The sequence below is a fragment of the Anarrhichthys ocellatus genome, unplaced genomic scaffold, assembly GCF_004355925.1.
Source record: "Anarrhichthys ocellatus isolate YVR2014 unplaced genomic scaffold, GSC_Weel_1.0 scaffold20, whole genome shotgun sequence".
Taxonomy (NCBI): Eukaryota; Metazoa; Chordata; class Actinopteri; order Perciformes; family Anarhichadidae; genus Anarrhichthys; species Anarrhichthys ocellatus.
Window position 1 is genome coordinate 3,969,693 of NW_022280050.1, and position 21,356 is coordinate 3,991,048.

Sequence of the window (21,356 nt, forward strand, 5' to 3'; positions counted from 1 at the left end):
CCATCTGTGTTGTGGTTGCTTTGAGAACAGATTAAGGCTGTCTCTGTCAATGGCAGGTTCCGCTGACAACACTAATGTTGGTGTATTCAGACTCTCCCTCACAAACACGCACAGTGTTCCCCGTCCTCACAATGGCTGTAATTTCTTAAGCTGCCGATAAAACTGCCTATTTAATACAATTAGGATAGATTTGTCCGTCTTGATAAAATGTCAGCAGTTTGTAGTGGCCTTTGTGAGACTGAAAACAAGCCTCATCATCATTCTGTGGTCTTGGTTCATGCTTACTGAGTAACTAAGATCAAAGTTAAAATAAAATATATAAACATAATTAAAATGTTTTAAAACTGAATTGAATTCATCTTTAATTAAACATCCAATACGCAAACTTCAAGTACACACAGTCCTTAAAATGCTCGGACATAGCAGCAGCCGTCCTGTTTTTTTTTATTTCTATTTCTTATTTAAAATGTATTTAACCAGAAAAAAGCATCATTGAGAACAATCGCCTTAACAAGAGGGTCATGGCCAAGACAGGCAGCGGCACAGACAAACAACACGTCTGTAACAACAGCTACAGAAAGTAACATTTCAGATAAGACTCAGTCCATCACCTACTGGATCGCACAGAGGCAAGCTCAGTTAAAGCATCTACAACCTGATGTACCTTCCTCCAACTCCTCCAAACTATTAGAGACACCAGCGCCCCGAGACCAAAATCAATCTGCGACAAATTCCAAAGCCGCAGGAGCAGCATACCTAAAAGCCCTCTTCCCCATTTCAAAGAAGGACGTTGGGTACAGACAGCAAGAGTACGCCTTGTGGATATGTCACAGAGCAGAGACAGTACCTTTCAGATGGATGAATTTAAACAGTTATGAAGGAATCAAATTAAGAATGTCTTTATTAATAAGGACATGTCAGTGATGCGGATAGACGATGCAGGATAATGGTGAGTGAGGCCCTTAAAAGATAACGAATCGTCAATTAAGAATTCCAGATCTTTAAATGAAGATACAGCCTCGACCGCATTGCCCTAAAACTAATAATAGACGGAAGGTTGGGTGGCATTTTCTTCTTGCCGGAAGCTTGTGTCTGTGGCCTGCTTCGCCCTAAAGCGAGAGCGGACACAGTGAGGTGGAGCACCACCTCTCTTTGATCAGCAGTTTAATCCATCGTGTGTTCCAGGTTGGAGCAGAAGCTTGTGTCGGACTGTAGCTTTATTTCAGCAGTATTTCATCTTATTTCATAAGATGCGTGTTTGTGCATTTTCATGAATACATTTGCTTTTCTTACGTTTTTATTAAAATCCTCGACAGAAAAGTCTTGGCTACAGTTTTCTGGCATGTCGCAAAGACACGTCCCTTCAGCCTCAGACACTCATTTCCCCCAGGGCGCTGAATTTTTATGGAATATTCCAAACCTGCCATTCCCTTTATCCAGGATATGTCCCTAGTCTATTCCCACCTTTCTATATCACCTCACTCTGTAGCCCATTTCCATTTCCCCTGCATGTACCTGTAACCTGTAACCTGTCTCCGCTACTGCTTCTTTTAGTCAAACTGCTCTACAAGTGTCTTCATTTCAGTCCTGAGCCCTGTTGTCAATACTGTGACAACTACATATTTTTACACAATATCCAATTACCAATGCAAAAGAATCTATAGACAGTAGAAAAACTCATACTTTGTCCAGTTTTTTATAAGGTCAGTGTTGCTGTTGTTTTGTGAAATTATTTTAATTGGGCTTCATAGGTTATAGTTTACTGTAAGAGAAACAGTTTTGCTTTTCTAGCGATAGAAACACTGTTGTATTCATGTTTTGTAGACCTAATCATGAACCCCAGACAGTTTAAAAACAAAATCATGTCTTTGATCAATAAATCTTCAACAATTCTTGAATTTGCCTTCATATTCTTTTTTTTTATTCCTAAAATGAGCAACATACTGACGTCATGTGACACGATTTCCATCACATTTTTATAAAATCAAAACTAGTATCTTTTGCTGCCCGGAAGCAAAATAAAATATGGCAAAATGGTGTTTCTACAACACGGTGCTCCCACCACAACAATATCTGTGTCCAAAATGAGCTTTTGAACATAATTAAAAGAGTCTGGTTGTGCGTGAAGCAGCATCACTCACCCTCTGTGTGAGAGAATCCCTCGGCAGTGACCTTCCATTGGATCAGCACTCCGAGGAGGGACAGGACAGGCCACACCCCCAAGATGACCCAAGTAAACCAGCACACCGACCTCTTTGGCGCCACCTGCAAACATTACATTTACAATTTTAGATGAACGATTTCATTTTAATTCAACCATTCATATGTGCAAAATAACTAGTTTCTCACTATGGGGACACTTTAGTCCGTTTCTCAAAAGCTCTTTAAAGTTCTCAGAATTCCTGCAGTAAAAAGCATGACGCAGTAAAATAGCAACAAGAATGTTAAACATCAAAAGTTTGTCTTAAACAAGAAACATAAACCACAGTTGCTCCAGTAGGGCCTCTACGTGTCTACGTGCAGAAGTCTTTGGGGTTCGTCACATAAAACAACCTCATCTCTTCTCTGTGAATGAAAAGAGGTCTGATAGGTATTTGGAAAATTTGATAATGGCTGAGAATTAGATTAGGGCAGTGTTACAAATCAAATTCAGACCGTGACAAATTTAATTAAGGACCAAAATAAATGACTGGAGAAACTGAATAAATTAAGAGGCTTCAATGCAGGGCACTGAACTGTGTGACAAGTAGGTAAAAGATTCAAATCATATGCAGTGGCCATTTTCGTTGCCAGATCACAACCCAACTGATCTCCTGTGGGAGATTTTGGATCAAATGAGGGAACAGATTTTGGATTAAGCCTTTGCAGGCAGTTTTGCAGTATGAACTGTTTTATGCCAATATTGGATTTCCAGGATTTTTTGCATTAGTGTTGTCGGCTATTTCATCCACAACAGACTTTTCCATTTGGGTATGTTATCTACAAATGGATTTTCAATTGCATTTGTATGAAGCTGACTGTATTCCATTTTACCACTATGACATCATACAATTACATATACTCTATTTAAAGATGTATTATTCATGCTCAACTCAGCCTCAGCCTTTCCTTCATGCACACACATATCAAACGCACACACACACATGACCACCCACAAACATAAAGATTATTCACACACAGAAAAGAAAAACATGCCTCAAGGTGACTTCAAAATAAATGAATAGCATTTCTTTCTCCCTGCCACTAAGAGTTTACACAGAAACACACAGATGAGCTTACCCGGAGTCTCTCGTAGACGTAGTGTACCAAGGCAAACAGCTCTATAAAGTAGTCCACGGTGATAGTGATGATTGCGGAGCCGAAGGTGGCGGTGGAGAGGGTGACGAAGCAGCGCTGCCATTGAAGAGTGAGGACGGCAAATAGCGTCCCAGAACCCAGGAGAATACCCAGAGGAACCCACACTGTTCTGGGGTGGTAGAACTCCTCCATGGCCTTGGCGAGAGAGCGGAGGGTTAATTTTACTCTGACAGTTGGCTTTTTTTTAATCTCAGTTTTTATTGTTTTAATCACCAGAATTAGGGCATGGTCATATTTAATTTGAATGGATTTGTTAATTGCGGCAAAGTAAATCCACAACATGAGTTTGTCTGATCGAAGTTATGAAGAACTGTTGGCATCACGGCTTGCAGTCACAATCTTTTTCAAAAAATAGGAGACCTGAAGGCCTGTCTAGTGATGTGGTTTGCAATCAGTTATTATATTACCGTAGTGGTTTCAATGTGCTGCTCTGCTGCTTTGTAGTTGGATAACTTTTTTGCCAGCACCCTAAATGACAAGCTAAATAGAAAGCTAGCTAGCTTGTATCAAGACGCTGCCATTACTGCCGATGGAATCATTTCAATGTCATTTCAACATGTCCAGGATCTCCTGGATACACTTGCCACTCTCTGATGTGATTGGGCCCAAGAAGGTTTTTGTGTGATAATAGTACAAGATGCCTATTATGTATATGTTATTTTCCTTGACGTTCTGTACACAGATCAATATGAATCTAAATAGTGCACAGTCAAATGTGTCTCCTCACCACCAGTGACGCCACTCCTAACAGCAGGCCCAGCAGCAGGCCCACCATAAACAGTCCCACGCTGCGGACCAACATGGTCACCAGGCCACACAGGGTCCCGATCCCCAGGCCGATGCCCACCGATGCCTCTACGCTCAGCTGAGTGTCCATCACCCTCTCCTTGTAGCACAACATGAAGATGACCACAGAGCCAAACATTAGGCCTGTGAGGAACAATACGGCCTTAAAGCATCGATAGCCTGGAGGAGAGTTGGGAAACAGACCACTGTAAGGTTATCTCCAGCATACAAATGCGGGTACATGCTGTACATGACTGTGTATATGATTTGGTTTCTCTTTAAACACACAAATCAAAGCCAACATATGGTGACAGTAAGAATATGTATTTGGGGACCATTTTATAATGAGGTAGCCTTTACAAGTAGTAACCATAGACATTCATGTTTTACAGATAAGCCATCAAAAGCAGCCTGATTTAATATTGTATTCCTTTTGTTCGTGCTTGTATTGAAAAGTTTTCTCAATGCAGCTGACTGAGTGTAGATTGCTTTTGCAAGTTCTTGAAGATAAAGGCTGTTCTAAACAGAGAACATAGGGATGATGCATAATGAAAAACAAAACAAACAACCTGCCTGTGGTGGGTGAGGGGTGCATTTCTTCATTATGAGCAGATAAACTGTCTCTAGAAACCTTTCTGAAACTGCTTTAAAATATGATAATCATCGTATTACAAAAGGTCATCCACATTAATTAGTCAACAGGCCTGCTGAATAGAACAGCTGCTCCCCTTCTTTTTTCTTTTCTTTTCCAATTGTATGCTCCTTCCTGTCCTTGGCTGTCTCTCTTCTTTTTTTTTTTATCGTTCACCAGTTTGTTGCCATTATAATTTGCTTTATTCCAACGAAAAAAGACAGCAAAGCATTGAAAGCTGAAATTATAAAGAGGTGCAATCTCCCTGGCCCTTGCTTCTGTGTTTATTAATATTTGCATCTCCCTTTCTATTTGCTCTATCGTTCCGTCTTTCCCTGTCTGTCTCGAGGGGATCCAACATCAGATTGTTATCTATGTGTAATCAGGCATTGCACAGCTGAGCTAAACAATACTCTTCCTCTCAGCCAACCCACTGTCCGTGCTCCTCCCTCGTGAACATACCTCGTTTATTTGATGGACCTAGCTTTCTTTACTCCCTTCTGCTCGATCCTGTGTGTTTTCCTTGGTATCTTTCGGCCACCAGCCCTTTAAATAACAAGTGCGGTGAAAGCCGCTGTATTTTTTTCACAGCTGTTTTCTGGCTTCTGTAACAGCATGTCTGAATGAATAGTCTGACATGGAGTAATAGCATTTACAAAGCATACCACCTGAACTTTCATTTGGTCAGCGGCCATCACAAATTGTTCTTTAATATCAGTCTCCATCAATCAGTTAATACATTTTTAAATACCATGCCTCATTTTGACTGCTCTTAATCTTCTGCTCTGACCCATCCTTCCCTCTCCTCTCCTCAGTCTTATCTCCCCCACTGTTCCAACCCTCCTACTTCCTCTTTTGTTCCTCGTTGCTTCCCTTACTTTTCTTCCTGCCATCAAACCTTCCATCCCATCTGTTCACTCTGGCTTACCCAGCACTCCCTTCCTCCTCTCTTTTATTTTGCCTCATCCATCTTGCCCCGAAAGCATCACTCATCATTAATGCTCCAACTTTGTTGTTGTTCTTTGGGTCAAATAAATGACAGCTAACATTTTCTTCTCAAGACAATGGAACTTTCCAAATTCTGTAGTTCTATCAGCAGGGAGATTAACATTCAGACTGCAGAAATGTAATTTCATGTGTGAGTGTGGAGTTTCTGAATAACGCCAACAATATCCATTGTGTCTTGTTTGCAGAACGGTGTTTTTGTTTAGAGCAAGATCTGGCACTGAGGGTGAAAATGCACCTTTTTACCTTCTCTTTTGTTGAGTATGCTGTCAAACAAACAGAGAAACAAACAGACAACAGATGGTGTAGGACTGAGTAGCAGTATTTAAAGTAAAATGATGCCGTTCCATCCTGTAACACGACGCCTTTCTGTTAATGTTATGGAAGCGTGTATGAAACAAATGATATAATCAGTGTGATTCTCCAAATTAAAGTTTCTGTCAACTAGAAACTTTCAGAGCTGGTGTTAATTTTGTACATAAAACCAAAACATTATAACATTTATCTTTCTAAATGCAATGATTCCAATGTTAGCATGCTAATGAAGCTGACAAAGTAAATTTTAAGTGGCGTACGACGTGCTCTTTTGTCTGGCACCCCGCAAGGGCTAACTTGACATGTTCTGCCCTACTAGTGGTGAGGATCTACGTATAACCTTTTTCTTTCAGGGCCACGAGCCAAAATGGTCTTGTTGCATGCTGTCAACTTTGGGGAAATAAAGTTGTTGGGTAAGCTGTTTGTAATGCAGGGACTGAGGCTCATGATGCTTTACCCAAGACATATAGAGTGAATGTCAATGCCATCTGTACGCTTCAGCGAATCTCCCTCTTATCTATTTGTGTGCATTGTTTGCTTAACAGAAGACACTTAATGTGTGTTGCATTGAGGTTCAACTACACACATTTCTATCTGCTTCATAGGGGATCATTTAGAACTTGCACGGCTCTATGTTGTGTTATTGCTTGGAAATCTAAATGTCAAAAAAGTATCTTGTAAATCTGTTCTCAAATAGCATTTGTAGCTCGTCCTGTTGGTCAAGTGTTTACTGATGTATCACTGGAGGAGAGCTCAAGTCTCTCTTTACCGTCTACTGACCAGTAAAGGCAAAATAGCATAAAAAAACAATTTAAATGAATCTGATCTCGGGCGCCTGTATTCCTACAGTCCTTTGCAAAACCGCCACGGCAAGATTAAAATCTCTGACACTGCCTCTTTACCTAGAAAATAGCTGCAAGTAAATGATTAGACAGCCCTGTAAGCCAACCCAAGGCAATATATTAAAATTAATTGTATCTTTGTACAAAAATGCATGAAACATTCTGAAAGCCAAAGTCATTATCTGAGCATGTCTATGGGATTTTGTCAGTCCCTACTCAAGAGGAAATACAATTTTGATTCCATCATTTTTTGTTGCATTGAAAACAACTCCATAGCAGCGGATCTCTGTCTCTCTCTCTCTCTAATTATTTATTGATTCCACATCCCTGTAATGACTTTACATCCAAACTCATTAGGATGAGCCCTTCATTTTTGTGGTGCAATCCAACACAGTTACTCACTGTTAGTCACACAAAATTCAGCCTTTTTTTTTGTCTCAACATACGAATGGACCCATGCATAAAGAATGAGTCCTGGTGTTTTGATGGCACAGAGACAGCCAGGCCTGGTGTTTTGGTTTAATTGCAAATCTCTGTGCTTCCTTTTTCTTTCAGCAGTGCAGCTGTAACTTTTAGTTGAAAGAAACAGCAACACGCCTTTGAATACGGAGCAGAAGATGCTTTTTTTCTGTAACAGACAGCAGGCAGTCCAATTTTTTAGTTAGTCTGCTGATGACAGCAGTTTGGGATAGGGTGTAGAGGAACAGATATTCTGGGATTTGATGGAATTCTAAGAAAACACTCAAAAATATAGCAATACCACAATAGCTTAGTCTGTAGGAATGAGATTTCAATATTGATTCACATCACCAGAAAAAAGAAAACCTCTGTGTACTGCTCTTAAATCAATAATATCTTAGAGCAGCAGAGCAATATCAACTGGAAATGAGATTTCAGGGCTTGTTGGCGACATGTTGCACTTTCCAATTATGTGCTGGCACTTACACATATAGGAAGGTATATCAGCTGCATGTCACTCTTAAGTGTTTCCTTCGTGTCTGTCATTAAAGCTATGTTTGTTTGCAAAATCACACTGCACAGGTGACTTCTGATGAATGAGACATTATTCTGCTCAGCTAATGTTAAAGGAATAGTTCGACATGCTGAGAAATATGCTTATTGCTTTCTTGTTGAGAGTTAGATGAAAAAATTGTTTCGGTGAGTATGAAATAACAGCCACAAGATGGTTTATTTAGCTAAGTATGAAGCCTAGAAACAAAGGAAAACCGCTAGCCTGGCTCTGCTCTGAGGTAACAAAATATGCCTTCAGGCACCACCAAAGCTCACTAATTTACATGTTATATCTTGTTTGTTTAATATGTATAAAAACCAGAATGTAAAGACAACTCATTGTTATATTACGGGGGGCTATGGGGGTTAACTGCATCAGGCCATTTCACTTCCTCTTTACATTTGTACCGATTAAATAACAATTACACAATGTGTTAACTAATTAGCTTTAGATGTGCTAGTTGGGACGATTTAGTATCCTTTGCACAGAGCCAGGCTAGCTAATTCCCCCTGTTTCCAGTCTTTGTGCTAAGCTAAGCTAACTGGCTGCTGACAGTAGATTTGCATATAAAGTACAGACTTCTAAATCTTGGCACAAAAACAAATACGTGAATTTCCCAAAAATGTTGAACTATTCCTCTGATGACTGAACAGGACACATTAGTTTCTGTAGGTATATTAAATGGAACTGGGGTGAAAAGACCTCTTGTGCCAATAATAGAGCAGCAAGGGTACTCTTAACTGATGGCAATTAGCTCTTGTGGCAAGCTGTGTTTATAGCATGCCTATTAGTACCAGCACAAACCTCATGAGAGAAGCCTTGACTACATCCTCACTTACCAAAGAAGCAGTAGATGATTCCAAAGAGGCAGCACATGGAGCAGACCACCGAGGGAACAATCTCGTATCTCCTCTCAATCTCCTGGTCACACTTCAGGCTCACCTCAGCCAAACCCAGGAGTTGGTTGGTGGAAGTCATGGTGACTGAAGTGAAGGGGGGTTAGGTTTAGGGCAACAGAGGAGGAGAGGGGTTCGGAGTGAAGGGATGACTGGATCAGTGGGTCTCACTCATCGAGATGTGTCGACCTGCAAACGTGGGGCATAGAAAGAAAGTGATAGAGAGAGAGAGAGGGCAGGAGTGAGATGAGAGAAAGAACGAGGAAAGAGTGATTATTGATTGCTCATTTCAAGTACTCAGCTGCGAGTGCTGACAGAGCAGTAAGCATGCATTACAATTTTGAAAAAAAAAGAAACACCCCAGTATATCACAGCCACTCTGAGCAACGACTGCTGCAGGTGAAATGACTGCATGCTCAAAAATAGCAATTCAACCAATATCATTCACTTGGATATACAGTGAAGAGGCTGCAACAAATAGTTATTAAGAGTTTGAAAGTATTCGTAAGCAGAAGATCTGCAGCACACACATAATGGTTGCCATTGAAAATCATTAGCATACATTTGCATGTCGTGCGAAGTATAAGACTGTGAATTAAGTTTTTCGAAAGGTTAAAAAACAAAAACAACCCCTAACCGCTACTCTAATCACCCACTGGAAATAATACATCAGCAAATACTCACTCACTGCTGTTAAAGACTGCTCTGTCATAACTTTATACGGTGCAAAGCAGTGCTGCAGTATTGACCGTGTATCATGTTTCACTGTTGTTATGAAACAATCATCGGGAATAGAAGTATTACATGTATTGATTGTTCATGCTGCAAAGGCTGAATACAGTGGATGGTCCTTGAGCATTTAGTGCAACAAATGCCGGATTTATGATAAATAGACTAAAGCACCAGGTAGAGTGCAATGTTATCTAGCAAACAACTAAAATATGATGGTTAAAGGTCGTATAAGACCAAACTTCAATATACTAATAACAATGTAAAGGAGATACTACTGGAATGTGTGCTTAAGTGCAAAAACAAGAAACAAAACATGAGCAACCAAAGAGCCTATTTGGGCTTTTAGGACTATAGGATGTCAGGAACCAAAACTCTTGAATCAAAGGTCTGTGAGCGCTATCATTTTCTCCATTTGGGATGAAAACGGCAAAACTTAAAAGACAAAAGCAGCTGCACCAGAAACACGTCACATACAAATGAAGAGTGTGTAAAAATGATAAGAAAACAATAATTTAGTAAAAGCATACATTGTATTCATTAAACATACAATATCAATAAGCACGGATATATTGCACCAGTTATTTAGTGTGATAACCAACTGAAAAGACTCCACTGACTACATTTGACTTTAATTTGTAAATGAAGCCATAGGGCAGCTTTGGCTGTTACACTGTTTGTCGTTTATGAGCAATTACTGGTTTCATGATTCATGTTCTGTACCCAGAGTGTAAGTTATATCACAACCGCTCATCTAATGAGATGTTATTTAGAGATGTTCTGTTACACAATACAGCTCAGTATTGATAACTCCATTCTTAATTGATCTGCTTGTGTCCCTTGGATTCACTGAAAGACACAAGCAGATCAATTAGGAGTAGTGTGAGCTGCAGACACACTCCCCTTGTTCTGAGAGGCATTTGTTGAGGACTTCTGTTGGGTGGAAATGTGCTCTGGGCTTCCACTTTGGTCATTTTTTTGGGTAGTTTCTGTACCATCAGCTAATTAAAAGTGATCAACGTCAGCTGTTTCACAGAGTCAAGTGCAAACTCAGTCAATCACTGTGTCACACTCTAATAGCAGAATGCACAGACTTTATAGTTTCAGTAAGAAAAACGGCATACAAGTACATTCTTAAGGCACATTTAAAGTGAAGTGTGCACAAAAACACATAGAGTAGAATAGACCTGTGTGGTTAACACACCCACACAGTCATTAACGCATCAAATCCCAATTTTTTCGTTTCCAGTTGAGACACAAATTAAGACCTAAGCGTATAGACTCGATCAGCGCTGGATGGCTTTAAATAGGAACATCCTCTAAGAAGCATAAATGGCAGTATGTTACTCTGCATCATCATTATTCATTTATGAAACAAGCACTATACTACATGTTGTATGCAGTCAAATGCAGTAATTCATGCAAAGGTCCAAGTCTTTCCTCTTCCACTGTTTCCATTAGCCATGTGTGACTCCTCGCTGAATCTATATCTGCAGACTGTCCGTGTGGTGAAGCCCCAGGCTTAAGATGTTTTGTTCCTTTACTCTAAATCCATTACCTTTGTCTGATTGTCTCCCTCAGGTAACTGCACTTGCCCTGTCAGAGCACAGATGATATATGCTCTCTGTCTGTTGCTCTCTCTATGTCCTGTGTTTACTCTTGCACACACATACACACACATTCAAACTTTACACACATACTCACCAGCCAGATTGCACAGAGGGGGGGTAATCCTTATTGACTGTGGGTGCTGATGCACTGTGACACGCACTCACACACACACACACACACACACGCACACACACACATGCGCGCACACACACACACTTCAGCAGCCATGGTGATGTTTAGTAAAACAACTCCTCTGGAGCACTGAACAGTCAGCACACAGCATGACATGCATGGTGTGCTTTGGAATAAACAAAACTGCACAGAAGTGGAATTCAAGAAGAAATCGAAATCCAGATTTGTCCAATTTTTTACTAGCTTTTGAAATGAAATGACTTAGTATCCGCAACATGACAGAGGTCAGGATAAGCTGACGAGCAGTTAAACTAGAATACACTGACCATAACATTGTGGCCAGCTAGAGTAAGACCAACTACGTGGTGAGCAGATTTGAATTTGATAGCTTTATTGGTTGCAACAAGCACACAATCAGCACTGCAGAAAAAAATGAATCTTTGCACTCACATAAGGGAGAATATCACCCTTTGTATGCACAACATCAGTCATGGTCTAGCAGCATTCCTCTGAAATAACCAATAGCATAAAATTAATATGAGTTTGGAGATGGATGAGCCAAGTGAAATGAAAGTCTTCAGTATACTGAAAAACAGTCCAAAGTGTCTCAATAAATGTCAGCTGCTATAATTGCTTTTAAGCCCTCTGCACAGTACCTTTCATCAGATCCCTTTCTATGTCAGCAACACCCACCTGAGTCCATGCCTCTGGGCCTCCCTGTCACTACTTGTACAGAATTAAAAGCATTGCCACAGATTAAGATGAACTATAAACTAATATTAATACATTTTAACGACACTGTGTAAACGATGCTCACTGTGGGAGAAGTCGGGGGCGCGTGACTCAGACCTAACCGAAAGCTGATTAGCATTAACACAGGGAGTTCGAATGCAGCAGTCTTCACTGGCAACCATGTCAGCGACATAAACTGCATTTTACGGCCGCGTCAAGTACAACAATAACAACCGTGAGTATATTACGTGACGCTGTATAGATTTCTGAAGTTAACTCCCCACACTCTCAGGTGCAGACAAGCACTCCTAGAACAGAAAACCTGAACTGAGTATAGGCACTTATTGACACAGCTGTGTAGTTCATTGAGCGGTCCTACACATCACATCATCCTGCCGCCCTGCAAACTTGTGATTACCTGACAGCTGATTATTACTATGAGTTACTGCAGGCATGGTAAATGGACTTGTACTTGTATAGGGCTTTTCTAGTCTTCCGAGCTCTCACAGCACTACGCAAAACATGTCACTCACCCATTCACACTCTGATGACAGAGGCATGTAATTTGCCACCTGCCTATCAGGAGTAGCTAACCAATCATACCCATTTATACACTGCAGGCACATACGGGAGCACCCGGCCTGCCCGAGGACATGTCGACATGGACTGGCGGAGCCGCTGGTCCTCTAACTGAAGGACGACGCACACTATCACTGGATGGTCCCCTGTGGTAGAACTTAAGCTAAATGGCTGAAGTGAGTGAGGGAAAAACAACTTGACTTCTACAGCCTATATTAGAAACAAGGGAGCATTAATGGAGCACTACCTCTGCCAATGCCGCACAATCCCCAAAACTTCCAATTATTTAAAATAGGAAATGTTTACAAATGCTACATCTACCTCGTGATGAACATTCAAATACATAAAGTAATAGACACTCATGGGATACATGTTTGATTTTTTGCATTCTGTTAAGTGCAAAGCTTCAAAGGAAAATTGGAAAAAGGCCCTTTTTGTAGAATTCTTCTAATCTAAAACATCCTCGATATGCACCTGCATTCAGAGCTGCAATTTCAAACACAAAGCCTGCGCTAGTTTGCATTTCATGCAGAGAGTGGGTCAAAAACCTGAAAAGTAATTGGAGGAATTCCAGTTTATAAGTGCCTGTTTTGGAAATACCGATTCGGAGGGTGAAACAGATTGTGAAGACTGCAGCTTAGTTTCACCACAGGCACCGCAACTCAGGAGGACGATCGCACTGAGAATGCATGACTCTACCGCGCTGCCAAGACCAATAATGACAGAGTGATAATATGCTCAAATGTTTTGGTCCTAAAAGCTGTCTTCTTTCTCTTTCTTTTTTCTTTTTCTTAACAATAAATATTCAAATGAGGCATTACAAAGGATTGTTCAGCACTTCTCAGGCATTATACTATCTTAGACATTATGCAACTGTTAGCGCCGCAGAGACTTGGAAGTTTAGTCTTTACTAAGTACAGAACATGTTTAATACTGCAGTGTTTTGTCCCTGGCATCCAAAACAACATATGCAAAGAAAAATGTATTTAAATTGTTGGAGGAAGTTTTGCTTTGTTACACAACGGTTGCCAACAAGCAAGCTATGTGATCCGCTTGATATTGTTGATATACCCGCAGTCACAAGGGGAAAAGAGAGGAAAAGTAATCAGAATAATACAGTATGAGGAGTACAGTAATTTCACTAAAGGCAGTGTTGCTTCTTGCATGTCCCAAGCACTGCACCAATGTTTATTTCCATGACAGCTTTATCAAATAAACTATAGCAATCAATCCTTCAAGCTGAATGTTGATTTTAAATGTGTGGAGATTTTGTTAATTCCCATTGTGACCTGACACTGCCTCTGCTTAACGGCTCCCCTCACAGAGAAGATGACACGATTAGACAATAGCCCACCAATAACGTCAAAAGAAAAACAGCATATTATTACGCAACAACGTCACGTCCTGTCTGTTGCTATAACAACCAGCAGCGGTACAAGGACCCTGCGAATGGGAAGTGGGGCTCATCTCCATGGGAATGTGCACGTTAAGAGCCAATCCGTGAGGGGTTCTTTGAGGCTCTTGGCAGCAGACAGTCCTGACCTCTGACCCTATTCAGCTAGCGCCTCTTTATAACTCAACAACATATTAGGCTATCCACTGAAAAAAACAGTCCCATCCTTGATTGTTCAATTTTTAACGGTAACCAGTTGGAGTTTTCATGGATCAAAAATATAAAGTCTGCAGAAACCTATAGAGGCTTAGGTTAAGAAAACAATTACAGCCACATCTAGATTAGAATATGACACTTTAACACTGGATAGTAATCATTTGATTTCAAATTAATTTTAGATTTTTGCACGTGTGATTAATTAAAAAGCATGCAGTCAAAATTGTCTCTGAATAATAGAAAACATAGAATTATAGAAGACACCGCACCGTGTATTGGTATGAACACAGGAGAACAGCAGTGTATTGCTGTTGGATTCTCTGTTTGATCAAAGTAATCATATTTGTAGCGACGCAGGTTTGCTCGGCACAGGGTTTCATTTTCTATCAGCTCCACTTGAGAGCCAGTGTGTGAAACTCTGCAGTGAAGCCGACATCTAAATGCTGTTTCACAGGCTCGCTTGTCCTCCCTGCTGACAAATGGGGGACCACTGACGCAAATCAGTGTTCACATGATGAACTGCTCAGCCAGACAGGCCAATAATGTTAGGTTACATATCAAAACCCACTGGCAGAGTAATAACCTTTGTGCGTGTTGATGTGCTCTCTGCTGGAGTTTTGCTTCAGCTCCTCTACTCTTCAGACGAGTAGACAGTCTGAGGTCACAGATCAAACCCGAACACTGCTGGCACTCTAATGTCCGCAGTATGCCAGCTTGTATCTCTGGCATCCAACGTGCGTTGCCATTCACAGTGTGACTTCACCTTCACCCCTTCGAGTGTGCAGACTTTTACAGATCTATGAACTGATAAAAGCAGTTGACTTGAAGAAATGCTGCACTCCCTGAATGACTATCATTGTGTATAAATACCTGATTCTGTACTTGAAGCCCAGATACAACTTCCATTGCAAACTGAAAAAATATGAAGGAAATATCAAACTGTATGCTGCAAGAATTCAGAGGATTGTGAGGAGGAGTGAAGTCGTCTTTGCCTTTGTGTGTGTGTGTGTGTGTGTGTGTGTCTGTGCGTTTGTTTGAATTTGTGTAAAGCTTTTATTCCCTAAACCTGCTGCGAGATAAATTACATTTTCTAATCTTCTACTGATATGGGCAAACTGACAGGACGGAAAAAAAAGATGAAGGGTTAGAAAGCGTTTGTGCCTGTGTGTGTCTCTCGGTGTGTGTGTGTGTGTGTGTGTGCGTGTGTCTGTATGTGTGTCACCATGAATATTTCAGAGGCCCCACACTGAGCGGTGGCGACAGAGCATCACCAGAACGAGGACACACTACTCTCCAGGGTGGGGATTTCGAAGGGATGGCCAGAGAAAGAAAGAGGGAGACACAAGTGAATAAAGGTGTGAAAAAGAGAAAGATAGCTAAATTAGCAGCAGTCTTTGGACAAGGAGATGTTTCACAAACAGAAAAACAGGAAGACTCGATACACACACGCACACACACACACACACACAAAAGTTCACATAACTACAAATTCCCTGCAGGTAAGGAATCTCATCCTCTTTTGAAAAGTGTGTTTGCTTTCCTCAAACACAGTGAGTTCGACTTTACAATAAATATCAAACTAAAGTATATCTTTTTTTCCCTCCTGGAAAGGTCAGCTTCCTGCCGTTTCAACGTTTGCAAAGGCAGAGTGTTATTCTTTAAAAAAAACTGTCTAGTTCCTGTGCCGAGAAAACATGACAACACAACAGTGATGGTGAGTTTTAGTTGATGGATAAGTTCCACTCATCTAGGGTTTGACATATTTGTCTCAGAGATTTCTGCTTCAATCTCAACACAACAGCTGTGAACTCAATTCTCAACAGCAGCATGCCTTTCAAGAAACATTGGTGTCATTACTCTGGATAATAAACAGACCTCCCTCTCAACAGTTTTTTAGTGGAACTACTGAAGGAATGAACCCCAGAACACTGACAGTGTGTTCTGTGGATTGTCGAGAGTAAAAAAAAAAACAGCGTGTTTCTGAAAAGTGATGGGATTTCATTTTTTAAAGCGCAAACAAAAAACATTCAACGCTATTGTATTGGGGTGGCAGCAGAAATGTATCTATCTATCTCTTTTGTACTGGAGGGTTTCCTAACTCTGGTATGATGTTCTAGTATTGATTTTTTAAATGTACCTAAGTGTACTTAGATCAATAGATTGGACCAAATAGTATGGCTTAAACTAATGTCATAGTTATTTTTGTATCAGATAACTTGTGTTATGATCGATTACAGTTCTATATCGATTACAGAGAATGGGGAATAGAGTTCAGTGGGTTATAGTTCAGTAGACTAAGGCAGGACGGAGATGTAGCCTGGGTTAGTCTAATGTCAAATGTTAAGAGGTAAACCTTGCTAATACCACTAAAGTTATTACTCAGACCCTGGCAAGGTTCATGAGCAACAGACATGATCCCTGGATTGAGAGAGCAACCTTTTCTCCTATTGCGTCCACATTTTAATGTTTTACAGGAAATAAATATTTTTATTAGAAACCTTTCCGGGTGGCAATGTCTGTTTGTCAGGTGTTTGTTTGATCCAATTTTGAATGGACATACATGGTCCCCAGAGGATGAATCCTAAAGACTTTTCCTTTACCTCCACCAAGTGGTTCACATTTTTCGTTTAGAGTGAAACCTCTCCACAACTGTTGGACGTTTTGCTGTGAAATGTAATGTAATTGCTTTTGTAACTAATGTCAGATGCCCAAAATGTATGTTTTAAAAATAAAATGATACTTCCTGCATTTTTGGTTATCCTGTCATTGAGTCATTTTCTCTTGCTTTGTGTGTAATAAAGTGAATGTTCATTCTTAAAGCATACCTGCTTACTGCCCATAGGTGTGAAGTATATCAATAGAGAACAAAAGGGATTGGCAGTGTGAATTTATACATTTAAAAAACGTTGGCGTGCATTCATGTGCATGTGACAGTGAGCAACAGTGTTGCTGATGTCATGGTTACTAACAGGATGACTGTGTTTTCATCCAGCCCATCTGTCACTGGGGAGACGACTACAGTGTGTGTTTGTGTTTTGTGTGTGTGTGTGTGTGTGTGTGTGTGTGTGTGTGTGTGTGTGTGTGGGTGTGTGTGCGTTGTGAGAGGAGGGTGTTGTCGGGAAAGCAGAAAGCGACTTTGAGAGTTTGAATCTGCTTAAGATTCAAGACGGATCTGAGATGAAAGAAATATAACAAAGCAGTCCTATCTAGCATCTGTGCACATCTGCTGCAGAATAAAGACACTGTGGGATTAATTCACAGTTATTCCACAGACCATTGAGATGTAACATCAAATGATCTCAGTTCTTTCATTATATCCAAATGGCCTTTATTTCAACAGTGAGTTATGTGATGTGTATAGCTCCATAAGTGCAGGATGTTCATTCCTGTGATAATAGGTATTAAAGGGATGCAGTGGTGAGCAGCATGCGTACCTCCCACCATTGTTTCCTGCAATGGTAACCAACACGTGTGCTGTTTAAAATGCTGACACAAAGCTTTGAAATGCTTTATTAATGTTGATAAGAGCTTAAAAACAGGAGAATATATTAAGCTTATCATTCACAGTTGTTTATGGAGGAAAACATTCAAACACTTGCTGTTTCTATTTTATCATTTCTGTGATTTTTATCATTGCAAATTGCATATTTCGCAGTTTTGAATATTTATGGGACAAAACTAGCTATTTCAAGTGCTTGGGCTTTGGGCAATAGAGATAACGCAACATTTTCCGACACCTCATAGAGTGAATGATGAATTCATTCATTCAGGCTGTGCCGTTACACTGAACATAGCTTTTTGGTCAGTTGGCATAGTAACCAGAAAGGAGCAGATAGCCTTGTTTCATTGGAAGTGCCTTCACTGTTGAACCTTTGATTAACTGCTTAGCCGAACCTTGCTGTGTAAAAGCAGCATTCTTATCTCACTGTAATTTACTTTTACAGGCTTGAGAAGCCTTGCCCCTTGCCTCGCCTGGTAGCCTTTCTACACTGTGTTTCCAAATCAATTTCCTCTCTCTGCATTCCCTTCTTATGATATTTTAGACATGTGTTGATCCCATCTAACGGTCTGCGGTGCTTGTATAAATGAAATACACGGATGTGAGCACCAGTAAAGGCATCACTTACATTCATAAAGGCGACATAACGACAGGTCCTTTGATAAATAAAGCACCGACATTGGTAAATAAACCCATGCAAGAAATATTAATAGCATAATTTTCCACACTTGCGTTATCAACTGCCTTTCAAGGCCATTTCAGTGCCAAATTGAGTGGAATAATGTCTGCGCTTTTATGCTAAAAGGGGAAGCTATTAACGAAAACAAATTTGGTCACAATTTCAACAGTTTAAAAGCCTTTCACTGCTAACAGTCATTATGTGCTCTTTGAGTTCCTCACCCCATCCATCGTGCATGCGTGCATTTACTTTGCCTTTCTTTGTAACTGTAGAATGAAACTTAACTAGAGGGCACTCAGAAACATTCTCGGCCTGGGTCATTTGGTTGCCCGGGTCATTAGGTTTGAAGGCAGGAAGGTGATTTGTATGGGAGCTGTTAATTTTCTCCTCACACTCTCCTTCTCTCCCTCTCTCTCTCCCTCTCTCCCTTTAAGCTACAAATCCATTGAGGTGTCTGAGTGACCTTAAGACCCCTCGAGCAACCGCCTACCAACAAATGCACGTAGAAAGAAAACACAATAACGAGATCCTGAGAGAGGAAAGTATTCAAGACACAATGTCCTCATCTCTAGCTGATCCTTCTCTCACCCAATCCCCTTCCATGCATCGATTCGTCCGTCTACCCATCCATTTAGCAAACTGCTCATGAAGTGCAACAGCAAAGTATGAACAGAAACTGCTTTGCTGTGCAGTGATCTCAGGTGTATCTTCAGATGATGCTTGTGTACCGTGGGCAGCCTCGGAGCACTTAAAGTGAAGTGATCTGAGAGTGTGTGTGTGTGTGTGTGTTTCCGCCCACATGTTGGTGGCCTCAGCATTGATCCCCCACTAAGCCTCGGTCATTGCTTGTGCCCTGAAGGTGAGGTGACAGGGGAGTAAAGAGGCTTTAATCAGATTACAGCTCATTCTCTGTCTTTCACCGACTCTCTTTCCAGCATCATTTATCTCACTGTTGCTTTCAACTACTTCGCTTTTTTTTCGCTCTCTCTCTTTTTTTCTCTTTCCGAGCACTAGACCTACACTTCAAGCCACAGCGTTGAAATTGTCTCCCACATGGATCCATTTGTCCTTTTCCAAATGTCTCCTCATGAGCTGATGGTGGCTGTTCAGAACTATTTGTATGACTGCACGATGAAATAACCCTGGAAATGCATGAAATTAACAACTTTCAGAGCAATGTCTTTTTACAGGTATTCATGTAACTGAGGTTCAATCTAGTTGATGCTCAGATGAATACATAATGCTCCTAACAGCGTCTTCATTTCCTACATAATCATCTTCATGCTGCTTGATTACGCCTCTTCTGCTCCCCGCCAGCAATAAAAGAATAATTTACTTTTTTTCCTCTAAATATATGACAGCCTTGTGTGCACAATGCACTAGAGACCTGCAGCTGCTGAACAACAATGTGAGAGTAATACCGCAACCACCTGAGGGGAAAGAAGTACTTACATCTTTTATGTAAAAGTATAAATTCTACAATGTACAAATACTCAACATGTATTGCAGTTGTTCGAACAAATATGTTTGTGTATAGATTTTTTAACTCACAATCTGCAAAGTAGCCTGTAACCATAGCACTTAAAGTAAATGTAAGTTAGAAATTCACTTTAGTGTGAAAGGACTTGATCAAATATACCTTCCCACCCGTAGCAAACACACAGTACATTTAGTCTGTGATGGTGTGAAAACAGGATATTAAGAGGCTGTGGCACATATAGGAACAAACACACACACACATACACAGTTTCTCTGTCCTTGCCTTCTATCTTTCCCTCTTTCTATTAGCCATGCTGCTCACAGCTCTGTCTCTCTGTAGACCCGTCCTGAATTACTGCATTCAGTTGTAGCGCTGCAGGTCTATTTATTTGCTTGTTGATATGTTCCTGTGTTGGCACACACGTGTTGTGATATCATTAATAGTCATAATTGTCTTTGCAGTCAACGCATACGGTGCATACATACTGTACACTCAACACACATTTCTGCATTTGCAGAACACACACACACACACACACACACCTTTCAGATATTGTATGAGTGTAGAACATAAGCGTTGGCAGATGCAGCAGATGTGTCTGGACGGTATGGAGAGACTTTTTTAGCTACAAAATCGACACGACAACCAAAACACACACACGCGCCACATTGCCAAAGGGCTCGTACACGCTGTGAGTCAGATCTGGTTGAAACTAGCTGTCCTCATTGCACTGACCCCGTCCTGATCAGCGCACAGTTAGCATACATTGAGCTCAAATCAGTAAAAGGATGTCCAGACCGCATATTGGTGAGCTGCACAACAAACAACAATATATCTGACCAGTGTGAGTCACCAGTATGTGTGTGTGCGCGCACGAATACGCCAGAGGGAAAGACAGCACTGTGGTGTATTAATGGGATTAGGATCAACTTCATCCTTTCCCTTCTAACTCCCCCCCCTTCCTGTTCCCCCTCATCTCTTTCTTCACCCTGCAATTCTTCTTGTATGGTAATTATTTTACTTTTGTTTGTGTTTGTATTCATATCAGTCCCCACTTTTCATTCGTCATAACTCTGCCCCTTCGACCTTTTTACCTCCTACCATCTTTCTTTTCACTTTACTATTAATATCTATCGCTCTAGTACGTTCCATTAATATTCACAGTCCTTCCTCACTCTTTCTTTGTCCGCCTTCTTTAACCTCCCATCCATCTTTCTCTTTAATATACAACAAAATCAATGGGGCCTGTTGCAGATGAGCTCTGTCAGACAGAGAAACCCCTGTAGATGTTTTGTCTTTTTGGCTTATGTTCACTGTACTTACATAAGCTGTCATCAAAGCACAGTAGTAGCAACATAGGCAATCCATGCATGAATGATAGTCTCTCTGGTAACCATCATCCGCTCAACACCGAGATCTATGACGTGTTGCTGTCTGAGATCTATCTTAATTATGATCAAAA

At 40.7% G+C, this 21,356-nt stretch overlaps 1 protein-coding gene across 1 annotated transcript in view; it reads right to left on the bottom strand.

Moving 5' to 3' along the window:
* Window positions 1-21,356, bottom strand: part of tmem198aa (transmembrane protein 198aa) — a 29,868-nt gene that overhangs the window by 5,756 nt on the left and 2,756 nt on the right. Inside the window, exons 2-5 of the mRNA XM_031858690.1 lie at window positions 8,788-9,033; window positions 4,085-4,323; window positions 3,280-3,492; window positions 2,142-2,265 (exon numbers count right to left, since the gene is read on the bottom strand). Of these exons, the coding sequence (XP_031714550.1) occupies window positions 2,142-2,265; window positions 3,280-3,492; window positions 4,085-4,323; window positions 8,788-8,926 (715 nt within the window). The 5' untranslated portion in view covers window positions 8,927-9,033. The remainder of the gene's footprint in view (window positions 1-2,141; window positions 2,266-3,279; window positions 3,493-4,084; window positions 4,324-8,787; window positions 9,034-21,356) is intronic.